This window comes from Leuciscus leuciscus, assembly GCF_965113295.1.
Source record: "Leuciscus leuciscus genome assembly, chromosome: 25".
Taxonomy (NCBI): domain Eukaryota; kingdom Metazoa; phylum Chordata; class Actinopteri; order Cypriniformes; family Leuciscidae; genus Leuciscus; species Leuciscus leuciscus.
This window is the reverse complement of record NC_138724.1, coordinates 21,654,851-21,678,148: the sequence shown is the minus strand read 5'-3', so window position 1 is coordinate 21,678,148 and position 23,298 is coordinate 21,654,851. Positions and strand designations below refer to the sequence as shown.

The 23,298-nt window shown below is 38.1% G+C and overlaps 2 protein-coding genes across 4 annotated transcripts in view; one reads left to right on the top strand and one right to left on the bottom strand.

Annotated features, from left to right (window-relative positions):
• The window catches only part of snrkb (SNF related kinase b), a 27,705-nt gene extending 13,977 nt beyond the window's left edge, over positions 1-13,728 (top strand). For all 3 annotated transcript variants that reach the window (XM_082159496.1, XM_082159497.1, XM_082159495.1), the window contains exons 3-6: positions 7,400-7,541; positions 9,772-9,984; positions 10,075-10,191; positions 10,346-13,728. In XM_082159496.1, the coding sequence (XP_082015622.1) occupies positions 7,400-7,541; positions 9,772-9,984; positions 10,075-10,191; positions 10,346-11,531 (1,658 nt within the window). In that variant the 3' untranslated portion in view covers positions 11,532-13,728. The remainder of the gene's footprint in view (positions 1-7,399; positions 7,542-9,771; positions 9,985-10,074; positions 10,192-10,345) is intronic.
• ano10b (anoctamin 10b) lies at positions 13,527-23,298 on the bottom strand. Its single transcript, XM_082159498.1, has 14 exons — positions 23,169-23,298; positions 23,020-23,088; positions 21,534-21,750; positions 19,523-19,696; positions 19,168-19,308; positions 18,089-18,208; positions 16,809-17,447; positions 16,670-16,725; positions 16,413-16,487; positions 16,173-16,337; positions 15,899-16,090; positions 15,675-15,812; positions 14,777-14,893; positions 13,527-14,416 (listed from the first exon to the last, which is right to left on the bottom strand). Exons 3-14 carry the CDS (start codon positions 21,733-21,735, stop codon positions 14,357-14,359), a joined length of 2,079 nt encoding a protein of 692 aa, XP_082015624.1. The 5' UTR covers positions 21,736-21,750; positions 23,020-23,088; positions 23,169-23,298; the 3' UTR covers positions 13,527-14,356.

Sequence of the window (23,298 nt, the reverse complement as noted above, 5' to 3'; positions counted from 1 at the left end):
ATTTAGTCAGTCAATTAGATCTCAGCAGATGCTAAATTCTGTCCTGTCGGACTCAGACTTTTCATTTACATGCAGCGCAGTCAAACTAATCCGGCAAGGGATTAAATTGTAGTGGTTCGTGAGCTTGTGCGTTAAACTCATTGTTTGTGTTGCAAGAACGCCGGGTCGCCTAGCTCTCGTCTCGCAGTTGATTTTCCCCTCTCTTCTCCTCACGTGCCACTTCTGGGTTTAATCGCTGTCGTTTGCCGAGCGGAAATCTACTGAATGAACAGCACATCTGTGCCCTGGCAGGGTTCAAGCAAGGAGATTTGAGTCAGGTCAGACCTACACATGACTCAATTGACTGCATTCAGAATCCCTGCAACAAATCTGCATGAGAGCCAAATTCACATTGAATATCCTGAAATTTAACGATAGTGAAATTGGTAACAAACATTGTTTCATTTTTACATTAGCAATATCCATTAAAGAAACCCATATTGTTCAACCACAGAGATGTATAAAATGTTTCTGCTGCCTACGGTACATTTTTCTGTTGTGTCAGGCAGTGCTTTGGTCTGGAACTTTCTCATATTTGCTGTTGTGTCTTGTCTTGGAAAATTGTTTTGAGGATGAATGTGGCTGACTGTGAACTCGCAAACTCTTCCATTATATTGTTCAGACCCAGTCACCTTATTAAGTTCTGGAGATTCAATGTACTGTATGACAAAAAGAGTCGAGGAGAAATGAAAAGAAAAGAAAGCAGATTTAAAGAGAGAGAGAGAGATGAGTATGGAGAGAGAGACTGGGTCAAGCAGGACACTTGAGCTTAACATTGACTCAGACAAGAGGATGAAGAGTAACTGGAATGACAACGAATCATTCTGTCTCTCTGTCTCTTTCTTGTTACTGTCTTGTTTCAGTTAAGTAGAGCTTTCTAGAGCACAGATGTACAGTACTGTTCCATTCCCCTGCTCTGAGATTCTAATGATTCTGAAGGCTCTTTTAAGAATCTGTAGAATCTAAAAGAAATCTTTAGAATCTTAGAATCATTCATTGTAATATTCCAGTTTTTTAACTCTTTCCCTGCCATTGACGGAATTTTCCGTTATTTATGAGACAACGCTTCCCCGCCATTGACTACATTTTCCAGCTTTCCATGTTTTCACTGTTATACGGTAGGGGACGCTATTACGCATCTTCTGAAAGAGTACTGAATCTCTGGATCAAAACACAGGCAAAAAAGAAGCAGAAACAAGCGATAGCATGTAAGAAGATGTATATGTAAAATAATGCGATCATCAACATTAAAACGCAGGATCGAGCTTTGGGGGTGTTGATGGACTCAATCTACTCCATTTATGTTTGGATCATTCTTTCTGAATATGATCCAGACGTTCTGAATTCTGATCTGATCTGATCCTTTTTTCTTTTCTTTTTTAAACGATGATGGGTGTTAAAGAGTTAAGATTCTAAAGGTTTGAAGATTACAAAAATTTAAAAGATTAATCGTTTCAAATAATCAGATGTAAATCAAACAGATTCACAGATTCCAAAAATTCTAATGATTCTAAAGCTTCATGGATTCAATGATTCTAGGGATTCATAGTTTTAAGATTTCAAATTTTAGGATTCCAAAGATGAAAATATTCAGTTTCAAAGATTCTGAAGATTTAAATATTTTAATTATTTTAAAGCTTTATAGATTCAAATTCATAGTTTGATAGATTCACAGATTCTAAACATTCTAAAGGTTATATTCTTAGATTCTAGTTATACATGCAAAACTACACATTTTCAAAACTACTAGTTAGTTTGCCTGAATGATCAGTCGTCTGCTTGATCTTAGGGAAACTGTGAATATTTAGACTGGTTTTGGGTTCCCCTGACCCTGATCTGATGCATTTCCTAGTGTGCGTTCACACAGCTCATGTTCTTGTGTTCAAAAATAGTTGGATGGAGTGCAGTGGAATAGAACAGAATGTAGGGAAATGGAGACGTGTTTTGCAAGTTGAACTATTTTTAACTTGACACACTGTCTTAAAAACTCAAGGCTTATGATGAAAGATGGAACAAAATGTGAGTCACAAAGCTCGACACAATGTACGACGAAGACAGAGAGAGAGAGAGACAGTCTTCAGAGGACACTTGAGCTTAACATTGCTTAGACACTGAACCTGTCTGTCTCTCTTACTGTCTTTCTCTCGTTCCAGTTCACTAGGGCTTTCTAGAGCACAGATGTGTGCTGAGCTGCCATGTGTGCCCTTACGCCCCTCTGCTCTAACATTATTAATATCATATTTATGTTTTTTTTTCTGCCAGAGCGCCATGTGACTGTGGGACAGTAATTCTCACAGAGGCTGCCTGTGCCAGGATTAGATCTGCACAAAGTGGGTCAGCCTCCGCCGAGACCCAACAAAGTGTGCAGAGGAGGCAATACTCACACACATACATGCTAGGACGCTAGAGGCGTGTGAACCTGAGGGCTTGTCTCATCTTTCTCGAAGCGATAGAACTAGAGCAGATAAGAACTGAGTAGTCATGTGTTACTGATGTTTAACTTACTTTATCAGTCAGAATGAAGAGTAAACATGGACATAAAAGCAATGGAGCTGCTTTGCTATAACTGTAGCTTAGCAGTTAGCATATTTGCCTGAATACATTCAATTGTTCAGGTTACACAGGTTCATCTGACTCTCAGTGGTTCCTGATTCTGTATGATTTATGTTTTTTGAAGATGAGGGCATGTCACACAACCCGTCCATGGTAGCATCTGGCTAATTTGGTTAGCTTCTACCAGTTCACAGGGCATTTGCATAAAATAGTGTAAAACTGGATGCATGTTGTAGGGCTGCAAAAGGAATAAAACCAAAATCATGATATGGTTTAGTGCGACTAGCAAATCACAAAGGCTGAAAATAATAATAATTTCTAGTCATATTGATAAATAATCTACTCTACTGGAGTCTGGACCCCGCACATGACTTGCAAAAAAGATTTAATCGTGTGCACGATTTACTATTTTGTTCCTTCAATTTGCTAAATCGTGCGCATGATATAGCAAATCAAGGCAACCAAATAGTAAATCGTGCGCATGATTTATAAATCAAGGGGACAAAATAGTAAATCGTGCAAACAATTTAGCCTACAATTTTTTTTTTCGCATGTCATGTGCGGGGCTCATAATGATCATACATTTTTAGCCAAATTGTGCAGCCCTACAAACCAGCACAGCACGGGGGATAAAAAATAATAAAACAAAAAAAAACACGTTTTAAATCAGAATCAGTTTAAAGTATTTGCAGAAAAATCTCAATTCGATTTTTCCCCCCAAATCATGCAGCCCTAGTAATTTGACATCAACAACAATAGATATGAGAAGTGTTTTAACCTTCCTTTTGATAAGCTTATTTATGTTTATTTATTAAAATGCACATTTATATTGTTAGTTAGCTTACTTTCAACTTTTTTTTTTTAAGATAAAATGCCGGCTAATTACATTTTGCTAGCACAAAAAAACAGACTTAATTAAAAGCACCTGGCTTGCACTTGCATTGTACCTGAATTATGTTACGTTATTGTGCAGTGGGATACATCACATCTGCTAGTCTGTTTATTTTAGCAGCTCTAAACACACGGCAGTGCCTGTCGGCTGACCATGTGGCCCGCTGCCTAGTAGTTTATTCAGCTCCTGAAGTTTGCTGGGCACAGGCTGGCATCTTCCTGTTTAGCTGATGACATTAACCTCTTTAGCAGAGAGAGAGATGAGAAAGTGCAGAATCTGATATTTAAACATGTGATTAGAGAAGGGTTTTTGCACATGTTTTTTTTTAGCGTGAGCCTGATCCTTTGTGTGTGAACGGCTGAATGTCCATTAGCTCTGTCAGAGGTTTTATTCATAGTCTGTAATCAGCTGCTCGACTTTAATCCACTCACAAGAGTTCAGTCACTCAATGCCAGCTCACATGCAGACACACACACACACTTAAGCTCTAATTACCACTTTATTATATTCTACACACAACATATAAGTACAGGTTTTGTGGGGACCAAATTGTTCTCACATGGACATTACAATGTCCTCATGATCTGGCTTACCGTGTATACCGTGTGTGAAGCAGCTCAGTGTCATCAGGATTCAGGTTGTTGACATTGCTGATCTGAGATGTTCTGAGACAGATAAGCTGGGAGAGACTGACTCACACTCTGTAAGATATCACACACACCTTCACAAACTGGCTATCTTACACTGCTTTGTGTGCATTTTTCTTTTCCTTTGAAAGAAACTACTACTTATATCCAACAAGGACACATTAAACTGATCAAAAGTCACGGTAAAGACATTTATCATGTTTGCGAAAGATTTCTATCTCAAATAAATTCTGTTCATTTGAACTGTCTATTCATCAAAAAATTCTGAAAAAAATATATCACGGTTCCCTCAAAAATATTAAGCAGCACAACTGTTTTCAACATTGAAAATAATAAGAAATGTTTCTTGAGCAGCAACTCAGCATATTAGAATGATTTCTTATGGATCATGTGACACTGAAGACTGGAGTAATGATGCTGAAAATTCAGCTTTGCCACAACAGGAATTAAGTACATTTTTAAATGTATTAAAATAGGAAACAGTTATTTTCAATTGTAGTAATATTTCACAACTAATCAAAAAACAGAGCCTTGGTAAGTCTTCTTTCAAAAACATGAAAAAAATCAGCCCCCAGAACGTTTAACAAATTTGGACAATCCCATTTATTAGAAAATTCAAAGATAATAAAGACTTTCAGAGTTTCAGATATAAGGCAGAGTTTCAGAGCTTCCAAACATTATGGCATTTTTAGATTTCAAATAAGATTCTAAGGATTCTAAATATTTTAAGGTTTAAAACAGTGCAAAGTTTCTAATATTCTAAAGATTCTACTATTCTAGAAACTATAATTAGGATCTTTAAAAACCTAGAATCTTTACAAGACCTCAAGTCTGTTGTCACATTATGTAACCTCAACACAGACCCGCTCCTTGTTAGTTACACTGTTTTGTGTAAACTGCAGTCACAGCACTCACACATAGAGGTGTGCTTCAAACCAACCGGTCACACTGGCCCTAGATCATTATAATGAGCTCATTTTGATGATGGAGACATTTGATGCTGAAAAAAATAAAGTTGTCTGGTCACCTCCACACATTCACACTCTTTCTTAAGGCAGATGTTTTCTTACAAAGTTTCTAAGAAACCATTGCATACTGTTGGTTATGTTTGTGATAATTATCATACATTATCTTTAGCATTTATCTAAGGAAACAAGCTGAGTACTTTAACTAAAATAAACTAAGTTTTAGTTATAACATTAATGCACTTGTTTGATCAAGGATACATGATTTTATTATGGAGTTTGAACCTTTGGTGTCATATCTCATCTGATGTCCAACCACATGTATATTTAGAGCATTTGAGTGTGCTAAAAGATAAAATACGTTATATAACATCCTGCATGCACGTGTGTGGCTGTGCGAGATTTGTAGCACTAGTGTCTGTTTGTCTGGATCTGTGGAGGAACACGCAGTACAGAGAGCAGAAGAGAGGAGTTATTGTCAGAGCAGTTAAAGACACTGTTTGGACAATGCTGTCTCTCAGGACTGTCTGTCACGCTGATTCTCTGCTCTGGTTCACACAGTACATGCTCTTTCACACAGAATTCATCCTTATACACACAAATGTTGGGTTTCAGTGTTTAATGTTGATTAAAACTGATGATTATAATGATTTTATACTGTACAAATTGTATATTCTATGGCCTAACTCTAAACCTACCCATAATTAAAAAAACTTTCTGCATTTTTACATAGTCAAAAAACATCACTTAGTTTGATTTACAAGCTATTTTCCTCATGGGACCAAAAATGTCCCCACAAGGCCAGAGATTTCTGGTATTTCCATCATTGTGGGGACATTTTGTCCCCATAGGGTTAACCAGGAACACACACACACAGCACACTGAGACCAGCAGGTCAGATTTGAAGTGGCCGTTTAAATGGGAAAGTTTAAGACGTTGGCACAGGTTAAAAAAAAATATATATATATTTTAACTTTAAAGGCATTTTTGGGTGACCTACTCAAAATTAAAACTAAAACGTAATCCTAAATTTGAATAATTTAGTAGTAGTATTAGTAGTAGTAGTAGTATTAATGATGTTGTTGATGATGATGATGATTAATGATGAACTAAAACTAATATATATATATATATATATATATATATATATATATATATATTATGTCTTGTTATTGTATATGTGTGTGTATATATATATATATATATATATATATATATATATTGACAAAAACACAAAACAAAATGACTAAAACTTTAACTGAAAAATAAAATCTAATTAAAAATATTAACAAAAGCTAAAATAGTATATCAGTGATATTAAAATAACACTGATCCAGGAACAAGTTTAGAATTCCAATCCCATGTTGCAACAACACAGTGGAAATATCCGGTGGATTTAATGTTTGCATTTGTCCTCTGGCCACTTCTGAATTTCTGTATACGCCAAAATGGACCTCCAAGAATACAGCATTTAACTGCCAGTCAGGTCAGCGCACTAGACCAAAACTATGAATGAGCACATTCTCGGTACCCTTTCCTTTAGAAATCGTAGGTTAAATGAAATGTTATGAATATAAAATGAGTGATCTGACTGAAGGAATCTAAACTGATCCTATTATTTTAAAATAATCTCTCTTAACAGAGCAAGGCCTAATCCTTCACCCATATTTGTACTTTTTTTGTGTTCACACGCACACGAGTGAAAAAGTAAAAGAGGAAGCTTGTTTTCTTGGAAGTCCACCGTGGAAAAGTACGCCACCAAAACAAACACGTCTCTTGTGGGACTTACACGCCCTCTCTATTACTTTTCAATCTTTTTTATGTCCCGTTCACCATGGTCTTGGTTCATGATGTTCTGTAAGACTTCCTGGGATCCTTAGTTTGCACAGAGTTGGATGGGAAAACAATGTCAGGGATATTTTAGTCAGAAAATCATGCCTATAGGCATTAAGCTTAAGTTAGTTCAGTATTGTCTGAGGACGTACAGTGAGAGTATTTAGAATTGCTGGAGAGGTTAAGGCTCTGTTTTATTTGTGTTTAGTTTATTTGTGTGTATTGGTTGGTTTTGATAGTGTGAGCATGTGTCACATGTGGGCACTTCTTTGTTGGATAAAGCCCTTGACATGTTTCTTCCTCTTTCCTGCACAAATCCAGTTACGCTTCTCTCTAGAGATGTAAATATTTACTCTGACAACAGTTTGATTTTTAAAAATTCTGATATGAATTTCCCAAATTGCGATATTTAAAACCAATAAATGTGGAAAATAGATTTAAGATTAAGTCTGTTATTGTCTGTCTTCCAGATATCTGGTCACTGGGTGTAATCCTCTATATGCTAGTGTGTGGACAACCACCCTTTCAGGAGGCCAACGACAGCGAGACCCTCATCATGATCATGGACTGTCGTTACACTGTGCCCAACCACGTCTCTCCAGAATGCAAAGAGTACGTATGTCATCTGAGCTTGCACACATGAACTAATACTGTATACAGCTTTCTCTGATTTAATCCAGAAGGCTGGAGCTTATTGTGTATTTGTACAAAGCTTACTAAATTTATGCTTAAAACAAGAAAAAACTATTTGCCAAATGGGCTTAGAACATTTTTTATTTAAGGCGTATTCTTCGAAAAGAAGTTAGAACAATGTTATCTTGGGAATTTCACTGGAAAACATGACAGAAATACAACTCCAGAAACTCATCATGATAGTAGTAGGCCATTATGTAACAAGTCTTGTATTATTCAGGGTCAGTTGATTTCATAGATCAATAGTCTTTTCTTCCCAAGCTGGTGCTGAAGAGTTCACTCTTTCTGAAAAAACAATATTAACAAGAACATGACCCTGGTAATACCCTTTCCAATAAGAGTTTCCATGCTGATCTGATCCGTGCCCACAAAAACAAGTTTGATTTAAAATAACGAGTTTTAAGATGTCATTGACACCTTTGTGCCACTGGAACACAGAGTTGCGTTCTGTTGTGTTTTCCCCCTGAGAAGTGTCAGGCACTCCCTCTCACTCCAGTTTGTACCACTTTCATGCCAAACTTCATACCTATGTGTAGACCAAAGCCCATATGAACATTCTGTACTTCATCTGTTTACACCTGCTTGGACCAGCCAATCACAGTTTGTGGCTCTTTAAATGACGCAAATGTTCCTGGAGGTTAGCTTTAGGAGCAAGTTATGACAGACACACATAAATTGCATCCTTGGGCCAGCTGATGATGGATACTGAGAGTAACAGGTCAAGACAACGCCCTAATTTTGTCTCATGAGGGCTTTAACTAGATATTCCGGTTGGATTAGATATGCTTGATCGAGCCACAGGAATGCTTTGAAACAATACATAATTACATGATTCATTTTGACTAATTATGACTATTTGTAACTTAATAATAATAATATATTTTTAATGATCATTTTTTTATTTAAAATGTGTAAATATATATTTCTATAGGTGCCACTCTAATGTTTCTTTAAATATATTTTCTGTAACAAAATGAAATGTATTATTAAAAACACCTTTCTTTTCATTTCATTTGTATGTACAAATTCTGCGTCCTATTAGACACCATACAGTATTTCACATTCAGGAACTTAATTATAAATCACAAACCAATCTCAATTCACTTCTGAAAGGTGCACAAGCCTGCTTTTAAGTGTGTTCACCGCAGCTTTAAAGTGACCAGATCTTTACACAAGGCTGCCCTTTGTTGGAGTTATTTTTAAGTGGGTTTATTCCAGGCTATTTGTAGTCAGAACATCCCCAAAGCAACAGCTCTCAGGCTTGAGTTTAGGTCTGAATCAGGCAATTGTGCAAGAGTGTGCTTACAAGTTTGTGTTAGACATCTGGGCTTGACTGCATAGCCAAACATAGTGACTGGGTCACATGATCTCCACCACAATCAAAAGCCTCCTTTAATGTGAAGAGGAGAACACTTGTGTCTTTAGGCAGACTTTCATCTTGCTGTTTATCTGTAGTTTGCTTTTTTCCACCCTTCTTCCTCACGGCTATTTAAGGTCTTGAGGTTAAACACATCAAGAGACTCCACTGATGTTCAAGGGCAATAGAGCATGTGGGATTATAAACACACACAAAAAAACACTTTGAAAGGGGAAACATCTCCCCCTGCTGGTCAGCTATGTGAGATGCAGGAACGTGTGCCAGTACCGCAGTGAAATAAAACACTCAAATGCCCTGAATAAACAAGCTGGATGCAGTGCATTCACACATACACAAGCAAGCTTGGATCGCAAGTGTTCCAACCAATACCGTATTCTTTCAGTTCGCCTCACTGAAGCACCAATTCTCTGCAGGTGCTCATGAATATTAATCAGCAGAAAGATAAGCACTTCCTTTTCATTCCGTCTCCTCTGATGGCAAGATGCGCCTGTGCAATCATCGTCTGTCAGCCAGGCAGAGAATATTTATTAAGATTGCTAGAAAAGGAAAGTACTAAAATTGCAAGTAGAGTGAGACTGAAATGAAGTGAGATGGAGGCAAGTGTGATGAAGGGTGACAAAATCAAGCCTATTTGAGATGATGGGATTTTTCTTATTTCGTTTTTTTTCCCCTACAGAAGGTCATGTCTGCTGTTCTCGTTCTGCTTTGGTAAAAAAAGGAATAACAATCTCTCATCCTTCTCTCCCTCTTATTTTCTTTTTTTCCTTTCAGTTTGATTTCACGAATGCTGCAGAGGGATCCTGCTAAGCGGGCGTCTCTCACAGAGATAGAGGGCCACCCTTGGTTGCAAGGTGTTGACCCTTCGCCTACCGGATACACAGCCGCCCCGCTTACCTCTCACCGCAGTTTGTTACCCGAAGAGCATGAGTTCATACTCCAGGCCATGACCAGTGGCAGCATCGCTGACCGAGATGCCATTCAGGAGTGGGTATCTCTTTATTCTTCTTGGATATTTTCTTTTGGTCGTAGAATACAGTTATGTAAGTTAATCGTACAAATACATTTTTGTGATAGAGCTTTGGAGGCTGACCAATATAACCACATCACAGCCACGTACTACTTGCTGGGAGAGCGACTCCTTCGAGAAAAGCAAGAGCAGTCAAGTGTCAGTCCTGAACAAAGACATACACAGTAAGTCCCAGTATTCTTAAACATATTTTGGATAATTTTGGTTCTGAAAGTCTTTTATCTTCTTATGTGGTGGATCTAATCTTACCACGTAACCCTTGGAACCTAAAGGTTCTTAATACATTGTACTGAGTACTGTTATTTCCTCCCGCTACAGGAGACCCATGTCGGAACCACTGGACTTAGTGAGCCAAGTGCCCCGGACTGATACAATAAGAGGAGCACCCATGGGTCCCTTAGCGCCTCTTGGCTCTCTGTCTTCCGGCTATGTGCGACGTGGTGTGAGTGAGTCTGGGGACCTGCTGGCTCCAAAACCCAACCGTCATGACAACTCATTCAGTGACTTTTGCAGCACAGCTCCATGCTTGAGCCTCAATTTGCGCCCTCCACCTCCAGACCAACCTACTGTCAAGAGCCTTGGAGCCTTACAGCAGATCTGTGAGGAAGAAGAGGATGAGGATGATGATGAAAAGGAGCAGAACAAAGATGAGGTGAAGCTTGAGGTGGCACCTGGTAAACTGGGTCCGTTTCCTTCAACAGATCTATCATTGAAACCTTCTAGAATATCTTTGCAATCAGAGACTCAGAGCAGAACAGGGATGCCGTCAAGTAAGGTGATGGGAAACTGTGAACCTGTGGCCGAGGAGGAGGAACTTGATGAAGGATCGGAATTCACAGAAGAGCAGAATAAGCCTTCAGAATTAGCCTCTAACGTCTCTTCTGGCACCATAGAACATCAGGTAGAGATGCCCTCGAAGACTGAAGCCCATGTGGAGTTCAACCACACAGAACAACCAGGTAGAGGAAGGGGCAAGGAAGTTTTCACCCAACCTAGCTTGTCTTTAGATGAGCAAAAGGGAGAACAGATTCAAGATCCAAATATAGACGGACCTCCGCCAGCTCCCACATTAGATGTTGTACAGTGCTGCTGGGGACAGCGAGAACCTTCGAAGGACACACTAGAAAATAACAATAATACCCTAGCCAAATCTCGACTGCTCGAGGTTGGGGTGGTGTCAACACCTTGTGGTTCCCCGAGGTCCCTGCCAAGGAACCACTGTGTGGACCTGGGTCCCGATGGGGTGGAGATGCGTAAGACTGCGGCTGAAGTCGAGAAAACTGAGGAGGTACAACCTAAACCTCAGACAGGCCTCCAGGAAACCAGGGACACAAGTACTGACTCTGCTATTCGGGCCGATCCCAGCAAGGTCAAGAACGTGAACTTGCGAGAACGTCTGCTACAGTTCCCGCTCTGTGAGAAAGCCTTGTCCTTCAACATCCAGCCCACCTCTAAAGAGAAGCTTCTACCATTTGCACAGTACAACTGCTGCCATGTCTTGTAGAGATTGGATCCTGAGATCAAAGAACAAACTGGCATGAGAAGCCCTCAAATATCTGCAACTTACTGACACTAAAAAATAAGTGTGTTCTCACCTCATACTGTAACCTCAGAGGTGCTTTCCCACACAATCTACTAATTGTATATTATTATTTTCTTTCCCTACCCAGCATTCATTGCTGCTTTCCTGTAAGACAGTTAACCTTTTGGCAATGCTGTGTATATGAACACCTGTATCTACTGACACTGCTCACTATATTCTGTGCTATCTCAGAGAATTTTATTAGAAGTAGCATATGTCTTGCTAGCGTAGAAGCTTTAATTCAATAACTTGTCATTTTGCACTGTAATATCTTAACCACATTAAGAGTACCACAGAGTTTACTGATATCACTAAACGAGTGACTGAAGACCATTCTTCACAGTGACACAGAAAAAGGCTACACAATAAGAGTCCATTTAGGCTCAAGGACTAGCCACTTAGTCAGTACAGTAGTCCTAACAAGTTTTTAGTCATTCATTTGGGTTGTTTTTGCCGGTGACTGTGAGGCAACGTTCTTTACTCGCAGAACTTTGAAGAAGTTGCATGCCGAGGCATTGATGAAGTTGCTAATTCTCGTGCTAGCATGTTAGCTTGCATCTTCGCTGTCAGGCAGTGGGACAGGAAGCGGAACAGTTTGCCACATTGATACAGTGAACAGTGACAGTTTGGGAGCATGGTTATGAAAGCATGCTAAATGAGAACAGCTTAGCATAACATTAGCATTTTGTGAGCTGGGGGACTGACCAGGGAAAGATGCTAAGTATATCTGTGATATATTTTCAAAAAAACAAGAGAGGGCTCAAACAGAGATTATTCTGAGAGATTATAGCTAGAGACTTTTTGTGAAATGGACATAATGTTACACAAAAACAGAAGACTGGTCTTCCTGGAGCTGTATTTTGGAGTTTGTTTTAAAACTGCTAATTCTTGGAAATATTATGAAGCTTTTATCAAATATTAGAGAGTTATCAAGAGTTTTTTGGAAAGATGGTGACAAAGACATCATATCTTTTTTGTTTCCTTTTTTTACATGAGGAGATATGTGAGGGAGATTAATTACATAACATTGAACATCTATTTTTGTTTAATCATTTGCCTTTGGGTACATTTTTAACATATGTTGTATGGGTATAAGCTCTTTGAAATATCCATAATGTACAGTGTGTATATATTTTTTGAACGTTATGCTATTGGTATGATGTTGTATTTTGACCCTTGCACCGTATCCATACAAACAATTCAATCCCTCCATTTTAGATCGTATTCAATGAACGTAGCGACTTTTATGACACTAGTTTGATGATCGACAAAGATCATATAGTTTCTCGTGTCATAGTTGTAAATACATTTGAAGAGCTGTATGCTACCTTAAAGCTAAATTGCGTAGCTGAGCTTAAAATGTACATTGAGAAAATCCAGCCTTCGTATGTTGCAATGGCATGAGTAAAGCTAGCGGTTACTGTTGTTTTTACCTCCTAAACAGCCTAAACACGATCACATAAACATTTAGATAGCAGGTGTGACTGTGGTTACTGTTACTTTGGTACTCTAAAGGACGTCAAAGTTATTCAGTCACTTCACATGTTCATAAGTTTCTGTGCTATACATAGTACACCTGTCACTGAATTAATGAATTCATTATTTTTTGTCATACTGTAGTCAATGTTAATGCAAATGTCGAATCCACTTTCTTCTTTTTTTTTTTTTTTTTTTTTTGCAATATCTTGGACCACGAATAAGCTTGACCAAATGCACAAGAATAGATGTAATAATGTAAAAGGTGCTTTGGGGAGAGATATCGAGGGTTAAATTACATCTATGTAATGTGAAATTGAATTTTCATTCCCATACAAAGTTTAAACTAGGAACAACCATCCTGACCTGCGATGTTTTGTAAGTACAACCTTCTGAACCAATCGGATGGCAGAGCGATACAAAAACCAGACGTGCACTATATTTTCGTAATCAGCATTTTATTTCTTATAATTTTTTATGTTACTCATTTGACATGGGTTTCCATCCTTCAAAGCATCTGTAATCACTTCACAACAGTTGTATTTTGGTTTGTCTATAGTCCCATTGACCCTTACTAAAACTATGACTGTCTCAATGAGATTAATTTATTTTTATATTTATTTATTAAAACTGATTAAACTGCCCTTGTGTCGTTGTTTTTTTGTTTTTGTTTTCAAAGAATTAGTGCACAAGACCACAGTGATACATGACGTGGCTTTCTCTGTTTAAAGCCATTTGAATACTTATTATTAGTTTTCTTCAAGGCCATTTACATCACTATACATTCATATGACATATTCAGTGAAGCAAGCATTGTGTGGTTATTTATACCGGTTGTAAATACAATCCGTTTTGATGAAATGTAAAACACAACTGAGGGTAAAAAGTAAAAATTGTCACAATATATTTACAAAAAAATGAGTAAAAGCAAATATACAAAACGAACCGCAACCGTAAAAATACTATACCGTAGTGATTGTGGTGAACTAATCTAAAATCATTAATACCGCACATTATGGGTCTATGTTAACCCACTATCATAATTTTTATCTTCCTTGACCTTAATCATCTCTTTTCAGTAGTTTTCAAAAAGGTACCACTGACGCAAACAATTATTAACTGTGGCTTAAACCCTGTAAACTGTAGAAGTTATCTTTGGTAAACTGTGCCATATGGTATATTAGCAAGCTAAGTATACAGTGGCTAAGTGATGTGACTGCATGGCCAAGCACCTCCTTTTTTGTGATTGTCTCCACGGAAATAGTCCATGGTCACTCTCCCATTTTGGCCTTCAGAGGGAGTTTATCATCCACACGAGAGCTCTTGATCCTCTGAGGGAGAAAAAGTGAATGAATTTTTTTTTGGTTACGTAAACAGTCCATAACATACATTAGATTTTAAAATAATTGTTTGGTTAATCGCATGATGCCTTTAGTCTTCAGCCATGAAGAGCCATGAGAAACGAGATTAAATTGAGTCATAAAGTAATGAAGACAGATAACATTAGCGTTCTGTCAGATTTATTAACTAATACTGGGGAAAAGATTGCTGAAAATGACAGGCATGATTGTAATAACTTACAGCTAACACTTTGTTCTCACCTTTGAATGTAGACAAAAACAATGTAGTAATATACATTGTTAAACAATGTAGCAGAATGCTAACATGCTAACAGTTAGCAAAAGTGGTACCTGTTTCTTGAGCGCTTGCATGGAGTGATACTCGATTTGCTCTCTCTTGATTCGGACCCAATCCGGTTCATCAGGGATCATGAAGGCCAAAATCATCTTCACCATGATCAAGACGTGCTAGAACAAAACAGCAAAATAAAACAATCAAGACACAACATTCATTCACAAACAGAGCTTGTGAAAACAGCAGCCAGCTAATTCACTTCAGATAAGTGCTTTCAAGCCCTTCTGGGAAGTTCGTATTTACAATTTGGCAAGTCGTAAACACGAGTCAAATCACTTTGATCAGAGCATGTTGATGTACCTTTTCTACATTAAAAAATTATGTCTTGCACATCAGGTGCGTTTTTGCTTTTTTGTGTTTTTATTTAATTCATGAAGGTGCTGTAAACTGAATCTTTATAAATCTTATATTGTAATTGTACAATACGGTTGTATTATATACATGCAACTTATTGTAAATGAAAAACATTTTTTTTTTATTAATTTTAAAAAAATTACTGTAAACTACAGACGCTGCATCCATATCTATAGCATCCGCCATGTTTTCTCACAGCACAGCTCCAATTCGAAGTCCGGGTTCATAGAAAATCCAGAGTTTCTCACTCATAATTATGACTTTGTGTTGGCGTTCATGTGTGTCTAACTCGTAAATGCGATCTTTCCAACATGACTTGAACGTACCCTTAATCAAATTCCTTTAAAGGAATAGTTCGCCCAAAAATGAAAATTTTGTCACTTTTAACCCTCAGGTTATTCCAACCCCATATGTGGTAGACAAAAGGCAAATTTTGACATTGTCAAAGAAATCTGAACTTTTTTTGTACTTTTTGGAGCTTGTGGTCACTATTTTCATTTTTTAGGGTTGTACCGAGGCTGTACCAAAATCTCCTCTAACCTCCACAATGACGGCAATGACTAGAACTTGGCTGCTGCTGAGGCCGGCTTCCTGTGTGAGTTCCTTCACACGTGGGGACAGAAGCAACAGCCAGCAGTTAGACACGACCGAGATGAAGCTCAGCACCTCAAACGCCAGCTGTAAACAAGACAAAGACGTACATTAGGGCTTATATAATCATGAACGCATTTAAAACATCCTTAAATGAAGTACAGATTTCTGACCTGCCATACTCCCATGTTGGCCACGGGGGCAGAGAAGGGCTTGTTGAAGAGCTTGCAGAGCTTGTAGGCATCTGTGCGGATCTCTGTGAGGTTGTTGAGCAGTAACAGAGGGGCAGTGAGAGGATAGACGCAAGAGAAAAGACTCAAGTAGCCAAACTGAACAAGCAGCTCGATGTACTCAGCAAACAGCCCCTTAAGAGGAAAAAGATTGAAAATTTAAGAAAAATACAATTCTTGTATTCTTGATATTTGAGAATATTTGATTGCTACTCACTGGGAAAGCTGGCAGGCTGCCTTGAGCCTGGAGATGGTCCACCTCTGGATCATCTTCCTTCAGGTTCCTGTCTGCAGATGTGAGGAAACGGTCCACCAGGAAGGGAACCACCACCTCAGTGCACTGATTCACTACCTGGGTCACGATCAGAAGAGAGGCCAGTCTCTGTGGACCAAATCAAGAGGATTGTGTTAAGAAGATTGTTGTTAAGATTATATGCGAGAGTAAGGAAATTCTCACCTTGCGCAGTAGAGGCATGTCCTCTTTGAAGAAGGCAATGTGGAACAACACAGCAAAGTTATTGAAAAAGGTGAACTGAATGAGAAAGAGAGACAGACAAGACAAATGGGACATTTTCATTTAGTCCTACAGAAAATTCTGGTCTTTGAGGTATAACATCTGCAATGATGAATAGACTACATCTCAGAGATGGAAGGAAATAAAGATGGGGAGTTGGAAAAAAGAAGATCAGATGGATATGACAGAACTATACTCACCACAAGTACTTTGGTCGTATGATGATAGTCAAAAGATGATTCTTCCCTATGATTTTCTGAAAGTAGAGAGAGTTAGTTAAGTTTTGTGTTTCTCAACATTAAAATCCGTTTTCCTGTCCTTTTCCATAATCCTGATTACCTGATTCTGTTAACTGCAGGGCCACGTTACGATATATATTCCCCAGCACATTGGTGTAGACTATATGGGCTATAGAAGGGATATATAGCAAGGGTACAGTGAAGTATGATCCAGATCCTTTGTGCCAGTTTGAGACCAGGCGCTCACAGAAATAGAAACCTGCCATCCCCATGACCACCAGACCCAAAAACACCCCAACCACGGGAACTGAGACCAGACCCATCCTAAGCCTCCTCTTCCAATCGGGAAACAGCGGCTCCAGTCTGCCTGTGACCGGATTGGTGCCGAGTTCTCCATGGAAACCCGGTCGGGGCTCTTGGAATTGTTCGGCTAAATTGAAAGTGCCCCAGCGATAGGATAAGGCCGAACTCCTCCTCTTCCACAACTCCATGAATATCGTGGACCACAGCATGCTGAAGACTGCCTGCACCATGTAGGAGCTAACTGAAGGCTGGTCATCGTCGTCCTTCAGTGCTGTCGGCTCACCGTTGGATTTATTTCCACTGGAAAAGTTTGCACTTGGGAGGAAAAAGGTGATGAAGAGGCCCAGAATGGCTGGAGGGAACAACGACAAAGTGTAGTAGTCCAAGAAGCTGAAATAATAGGCTATAGTGCCACCAAAGTAAGCATGGATGGAGTCTGTAGAGAGAGAGAGAGTGAATTATTAGTGTTATTATAATAAATATAAACTAATATATATGTAGAGTCCATCGTTTGGTGATTATCTGTGTTAGTAAAGTCTACACGCATCATGATGTTCCTTAACAAAAAACTGATTCATTCTTGTTTCCAAAAAGAACAGAAGCAAAAAAAAGACACGGTATAAAAACCATGTGCTTCCATAGCTGATCACACAGGAAGTATATATTATATAACATATTTTTTAAATATAAATATGGATTAAAATACAATATTAAGTTAACTGCAACCAAAGCTACAATTAAGAAGCTTAAGTTAATCTAAGCATCCCATGGCTTTGCACCATTACAGGGTATGTAAATACATGCACATATGACGCAGTGTCACACACGCACACACACATATAACATTATTACTTCATTTTTATATTTTCATATTCATTGGTATGTATATAATTATATAATACATTTATGAGTTTCAGTCAAATGACTTCATAAAGTTTTATTATGCCCATTAAATTGGATGAAATGGTCCTGAACAAAAGATAATTGTGTATTATTTAAAGTAACACTGGATGGGTAGAAAAAGAATGCATACTAAATGAATGATTAGTTATGTGAAGTGAATGTGTGTGTTTGTACCTAAAGGCTGCCCCCACAGACTCTTCTGAGAGTACCACTGCTTCCCCAGAGCCGTCAGAAGCTTCTGATCATGAAGAGGAGTGACGTTACGGATTACGCCTGCTTTCTCCAGCTTCTGTACTACAGCACAGAGAGAGAAAGGGATGAACGGACGGACAGACAGACAGATAGATGACAGACGGACGGACGGACGGACGGACGGACGGACAGACAGACTGACAGACAGACAGATAGATAGATAGATCTGCATGCAGTGACTAAGCAGTTCAGAGAGAGAGGAGAGTGGAGCCTGATGGCGACTCATGGAACTGCATGTTATGAATAGAAAACTAACACATGCTGTTTTATAAAAGTACAGTGTGCAAAACAATATGCGAGCTTAAATGTTCAAATGAAGTCGTTGGATATAAAAAGAGTTAATTCAATCCTATTTTGTGTAAGAATGTTGCAATTTTTAGCAGTCCGATCAAATAATGAGCCAATCACAGGCTGCATCTGAAATAACATACTTCCTTACTATATAGTAGGCGAAAAACAGAATGTGACAGAAGTAGTCCGAATTCACAGTACTCGTAAAAGAGTAGGCAAAAATTACCCGGATGACCTACTACTTTCGGAAAGATTCTTTACTATCCCATGAGGCCACGGGAGATGATTTGTGAATGACGGTGAAGCGACGCAACTGTCGCTGTTAGGTCACGCGAAAATTATATAATTTTTTTAACTTGTTTTACTATACATTCAACATTCATACTATATATATAACACTTTTTTAGTGCTCACCAAGTAAGTACTTAACAAGTACAGAGAGTATGCGATTTCAGACGCAGTTGTGTGCACTGCATTGTGGGATGTTGTATACTACACAGACACACTCTTCTACAGAAAACATGCATACTGTACACAGTATACGGCAGGCAGCAAAAATGATTATGATATTATGCTAATCGGAACACCGCCAGTTGAAAACAAATGTGATTATCTTTACATTTTTAATCGTATTTTATGCACAAATGTCTAAGCCAACATGTTGTCATTCCAAGAAGGTGAAAAATATACATGCACATGCACATACTCACAGATGCTCACTCTGGCTTTCAGCTTCCCCTTGGGTGTTGGGATTCCTGGGATTCGCTGGTCCTCCATGGCTCTCATGGAATCCAATTCATATTTGACTATGTACTGCCTCTCTGCCAGCGTCAGGAACTTCTGCATGTCATCTGCAGAAAGAGTGAAATTTTTGGTATTATAACATTAGCCAGATGCTAATGTTTACATGCCAATGCAGACACTAAAATGTTATCAAAATAAAATACATAGTTAAAAGTATTCACCAGTGAAGAACATACTTTTAATGCATAGTAGAAAATTGAGATGGAGGCAATGTCAGAGCAAGCACAATCTTGAGTGTATTATTTTATTTATTGTCCTCACCAATGTTGCAAAAGTTGTCGCGGTCATCAAAGGAGAAGGCCGTCATGTTTCCATCTTGATAGGTTTTGCAGAGGCCAAGGTCCTCAGTCACCCTAAGAAGGGTACATCGAGGGGCAGCCACAACTATCATGTCCCCTTTCATGTCCTCTCCGGGGTGAACTAACAGTTGAGCCCCTAAACAACAAGGAAGAAGGTTGAGCTATAAAAGTTATTTTTATATATATTTTGTATTATTAGAGTAGGCTGAGTAGCCTATAGCCTATGAGGAATAATCAACGAAGGGCCGCTGAATTCCAGGCAAACACAGAACGTTCCCCTAACGTTAGTATCAGGTTCACATTTGGTTATTTTTTGAGAACCATAAAACAACTTTCCCAGAACGCGTTATAATGATCAGATAAATCCAACTTTATGGCTAAAATATTAAGCCAGGGTTAAGCATAGTGTGAAAAGGACAGAACGCATACATTTGTGGGGGGTGTTGTATTTTCATTTAGCCTACTGATCCACGCGCTTTCTCCTGCACGCGCTTTCTCCTGTCTTCCACAGAAAACCGCGCGCTCGCGTAATTTAACGGTCGTTTCGTTTTAGTGCCTGACTGACTGACAGTCGTTTATCGATCTTGACACCCTTATCGAAGGGAACGGACCAAAAGAAGCATGTCCCGTTAAACTGTAGCCTACAGTTCAGTGGTAAGAAATAAATACTGATATCCTAATTAAAGTTAAATAATTGTTTATTTGTTTTTAATGTCTGTGAATATTTTCATATTTTTAAAAACCATAGATTGTGTTGAAGTCATTGTTATTTGGTGCTGAAGAAAATTCTGCCTACCCCGTGAAATAGCCTATAGTAAATCTTACATATTAATGGACCAAATTCATTTGATTTAATTTTCCATATGATGTTTGGTGTGCTCGGATTATTTCTATTAATTAAACAATAGATAAATAGCCTACAAGATATATGGTTTATAGGCTACTGTTTAGGCTATAATGCATACCATAATGTGGTTGTGAATCGTTTGTCTTTTTCTTCTTTTTTTTTTCTTAAAACGCTCATGTTTATAATTTCTTAAAGGACAAGTTCGGTATTTTACTCTTAAAGCCCTGTTTACAGATCGTATCTGATGAAATAGAACGGTTAAGATTAAAATTTGGACACATGCTGCTGTCCCGAGAATTTTAGGTTTATTTCGCTTCCCCCACCCACCCCCACAATTGTCTATGTGCACTGGAAGATTCCGTCCTAAAAACACATTAAACTTTCGTTTACAAAGACGTGAAACTCACCGAGTGGTCAGGGGTGTTCACTGATATGTTCACTCAAAAATCGCTGAAAAAGATGCATTCCAACAGGTTTTATCGTAGTTTTTGTCCAACTCCATTGACTTAATAGGACGTGCTGTGAGACCGCAGCACCTTTACGGTATTACTCCGCCGCTTCTTCTTCTGCTTCTTCTGTGTATTCAATGAAATGCCCGTGGTTTGCTTGCAATTGGCAAAGGTGCATTATCGCCACCAACTGGGCTGGAGTGTCTATTATTCAAGCTCTCAACGGATGAATCACGGGTGTGACGCGTTTGGCAAAATAGGTCCACAAAAGCGAAATAAAATTCTCGGGACAGGAGCATGTGTCCAAATTTTAATCTTAGCCGTTCTATTTCATCAGATACGATCTGTAAACAGGGCTTTAAGTGTAAAATACCGAACTTGTCCTTTAAGCATCTTGTCCCATGCCTCCATAGCTAATTCCAAAACGTAACTTTTGAGCTTGTAACGGAGGTTTGAGCCCCTGTCCACTGATATGCAGTTATTTGAGATTGATTGATCGATTGATTGAGTCTGTGTGTCTCTCAACATTGTTGGGCATCAGCGTCTCTACTTAGCTAAGTTAAGTTTAACTGCTTCAAAAAGAGTGATGTTACCACCTCGATACTGAGAAATATCATGTTTTGCAGATGTGAAACAGGTTTCTGTGCCGTGTGAATAAGAAAAAGTGTTCTTTTCACCTCCAGCCTTCACAGGTGCAGATATCATGGACATGATCCACTGTTTGGTGATGGGCTGGACACTCTCAGCTAGCTGGATCAGAACCAAAGGCTCTATGTGGCTGGAGATACAGCAGGGACAACTGACCCGGGACCAGGAGCTGGGCCCTGTCACCTTGGTCAGGGTTGAAGATTCCCCTTGAGGTTCCTTCTGGGACGTCATGGTGTCCCTGTGGAACTGTAACCAATGAGAGAGTATGTCTGTTTTTATTTTTATTTTCAAAGTATCTCACTGTGTTGTGTTCTCCATTTTACTGTATATTAGTCGGCATTTTCCAAGAGGCGAGCACAAAAAAGAGCCTGAAACTTTATTATTATTATTACAATAAATTATAATATTATTATTAAAACGATATAAACTACAATATTATTATTAAATATTATATTAGTAAATATAACAATGTATATGTATTTTAAAATAATATATTATATAATAGATATAAATATTTGTTTGTTGAGAACAGTTTGCTGAGTGTGAACGTTTGTTTTCAAAAACTGGGTCTAAATATTTACAAACTCTGATTTGAGTGAATTTGCTATTTAATAAACATTACATTTATAATGTTTGAATTTATTATATTTAAATGTATTTTTTTTATTATATTTAAAATGTATAATATATTGTAATAAATAAAAATACATTTATTATATTTAAAATATATAAATTAAAAAAATAATTAAAAATCAATATTGAGTCATAAAAATAAATAAAAATATTTTTATATATATTAAAGTATATATTTATAAAATAATCTGAAAAAGTATGACATAGTTGTCTGATTTTAATTGTTAGATATAGTTAAAAAGGTCAAGACCTCTGAGGACAAAATCTAAATTTTAAGGGGGTATACCGACATTTGCAAGAGATACTTTTCATGTTATGTTAATTTATATCATATTATAGTTAATCAAATATTTCTAATAGTTTTGTCGCTCTAATGCTTTAAAAACATCTTGAGCCATTCGTGGAAAGTGCTTATAAAGAATGTCTATAAAGATTAAACAATTATTACAACTGAGCCAAGAGATTAAAGCTATAACAGTCTAATAAAGAGGCATACATCTACAGTTCATTCAAATCACCTCCAGTAAATGCAAACACGTGAGAGTGCATGAGCTAGCAGATATCTGGCTTCCTGAAAGCCTGGACAACAGACAAGCTTAAACAAAACAAAACATATTTTTACAGTGTCATGTACTAAACTACATAATTCTATACTAATAGAGAGAAAAGTAGCTTTACTTAAGGACTGAATGCTCCAAGTACTGTCAAATGAGGCCATTATCCTCTGTCTGCAGCCTTTGTTTACAATGCCAAAATGGCAAAAGTTGTAAGTTCAAACTCAGATGAGAGTGAAACTAAAAAATAAACAGGAAGAGAGCAAGTTATACAGAGTGAGAGAGGGTACGGAAAAGCAAATGGAAAGGAGACAGTTATGCAGGATACCTGTCAACGGCAGGACCTTCTCTCGGAGCACTTGTGTGTGTTGTTGATGTTCACACCCCCAACAATGTCCTGTATAAAACCAACTGAAGTGAGAAAACTCACACACAGACACTGAAACACTACAAGGATGGGTTGTTGACCACACTCACGCTGTTCACAGCCAATCCATTCGCTGGTTTACTAGGAGAGAACAGGAATGCATGCAGAACGCTTCTCACTTTCTCCTCCCAGCCTTTAGGGTGTGGAGGGACATTTTCATTTTTTTCTGATGGTGACTGC

What these genes read in the sequence shown, in the direction of transcription:
- ano10b (XM_082159498.1), bottom strand. Translation starts at nt 21,735, where the DNA reads ATGACGTCCCAGAAGGAACCTCAAGGGGAATCTTCAACCCTGACCAAG. An exon ending in CGACAACTTTTGCAACATTG is followed by an intron (nt 19,309 to 19,522) that starts GTGAGGACAATA and finishes CTCTTTCTGCAG; the next exon opens with ATGACATGCAGAAGTTCCTG. An exon ending in GAAAGCCAGAGTGAGCATCT is followed by an intron (nt 18,209 to 19,167) that starts GTGAGTATGTGC and finishes TCTGTGCTGTAG; the next exon opens with TACAGAAGCTGGAGAAAGCA.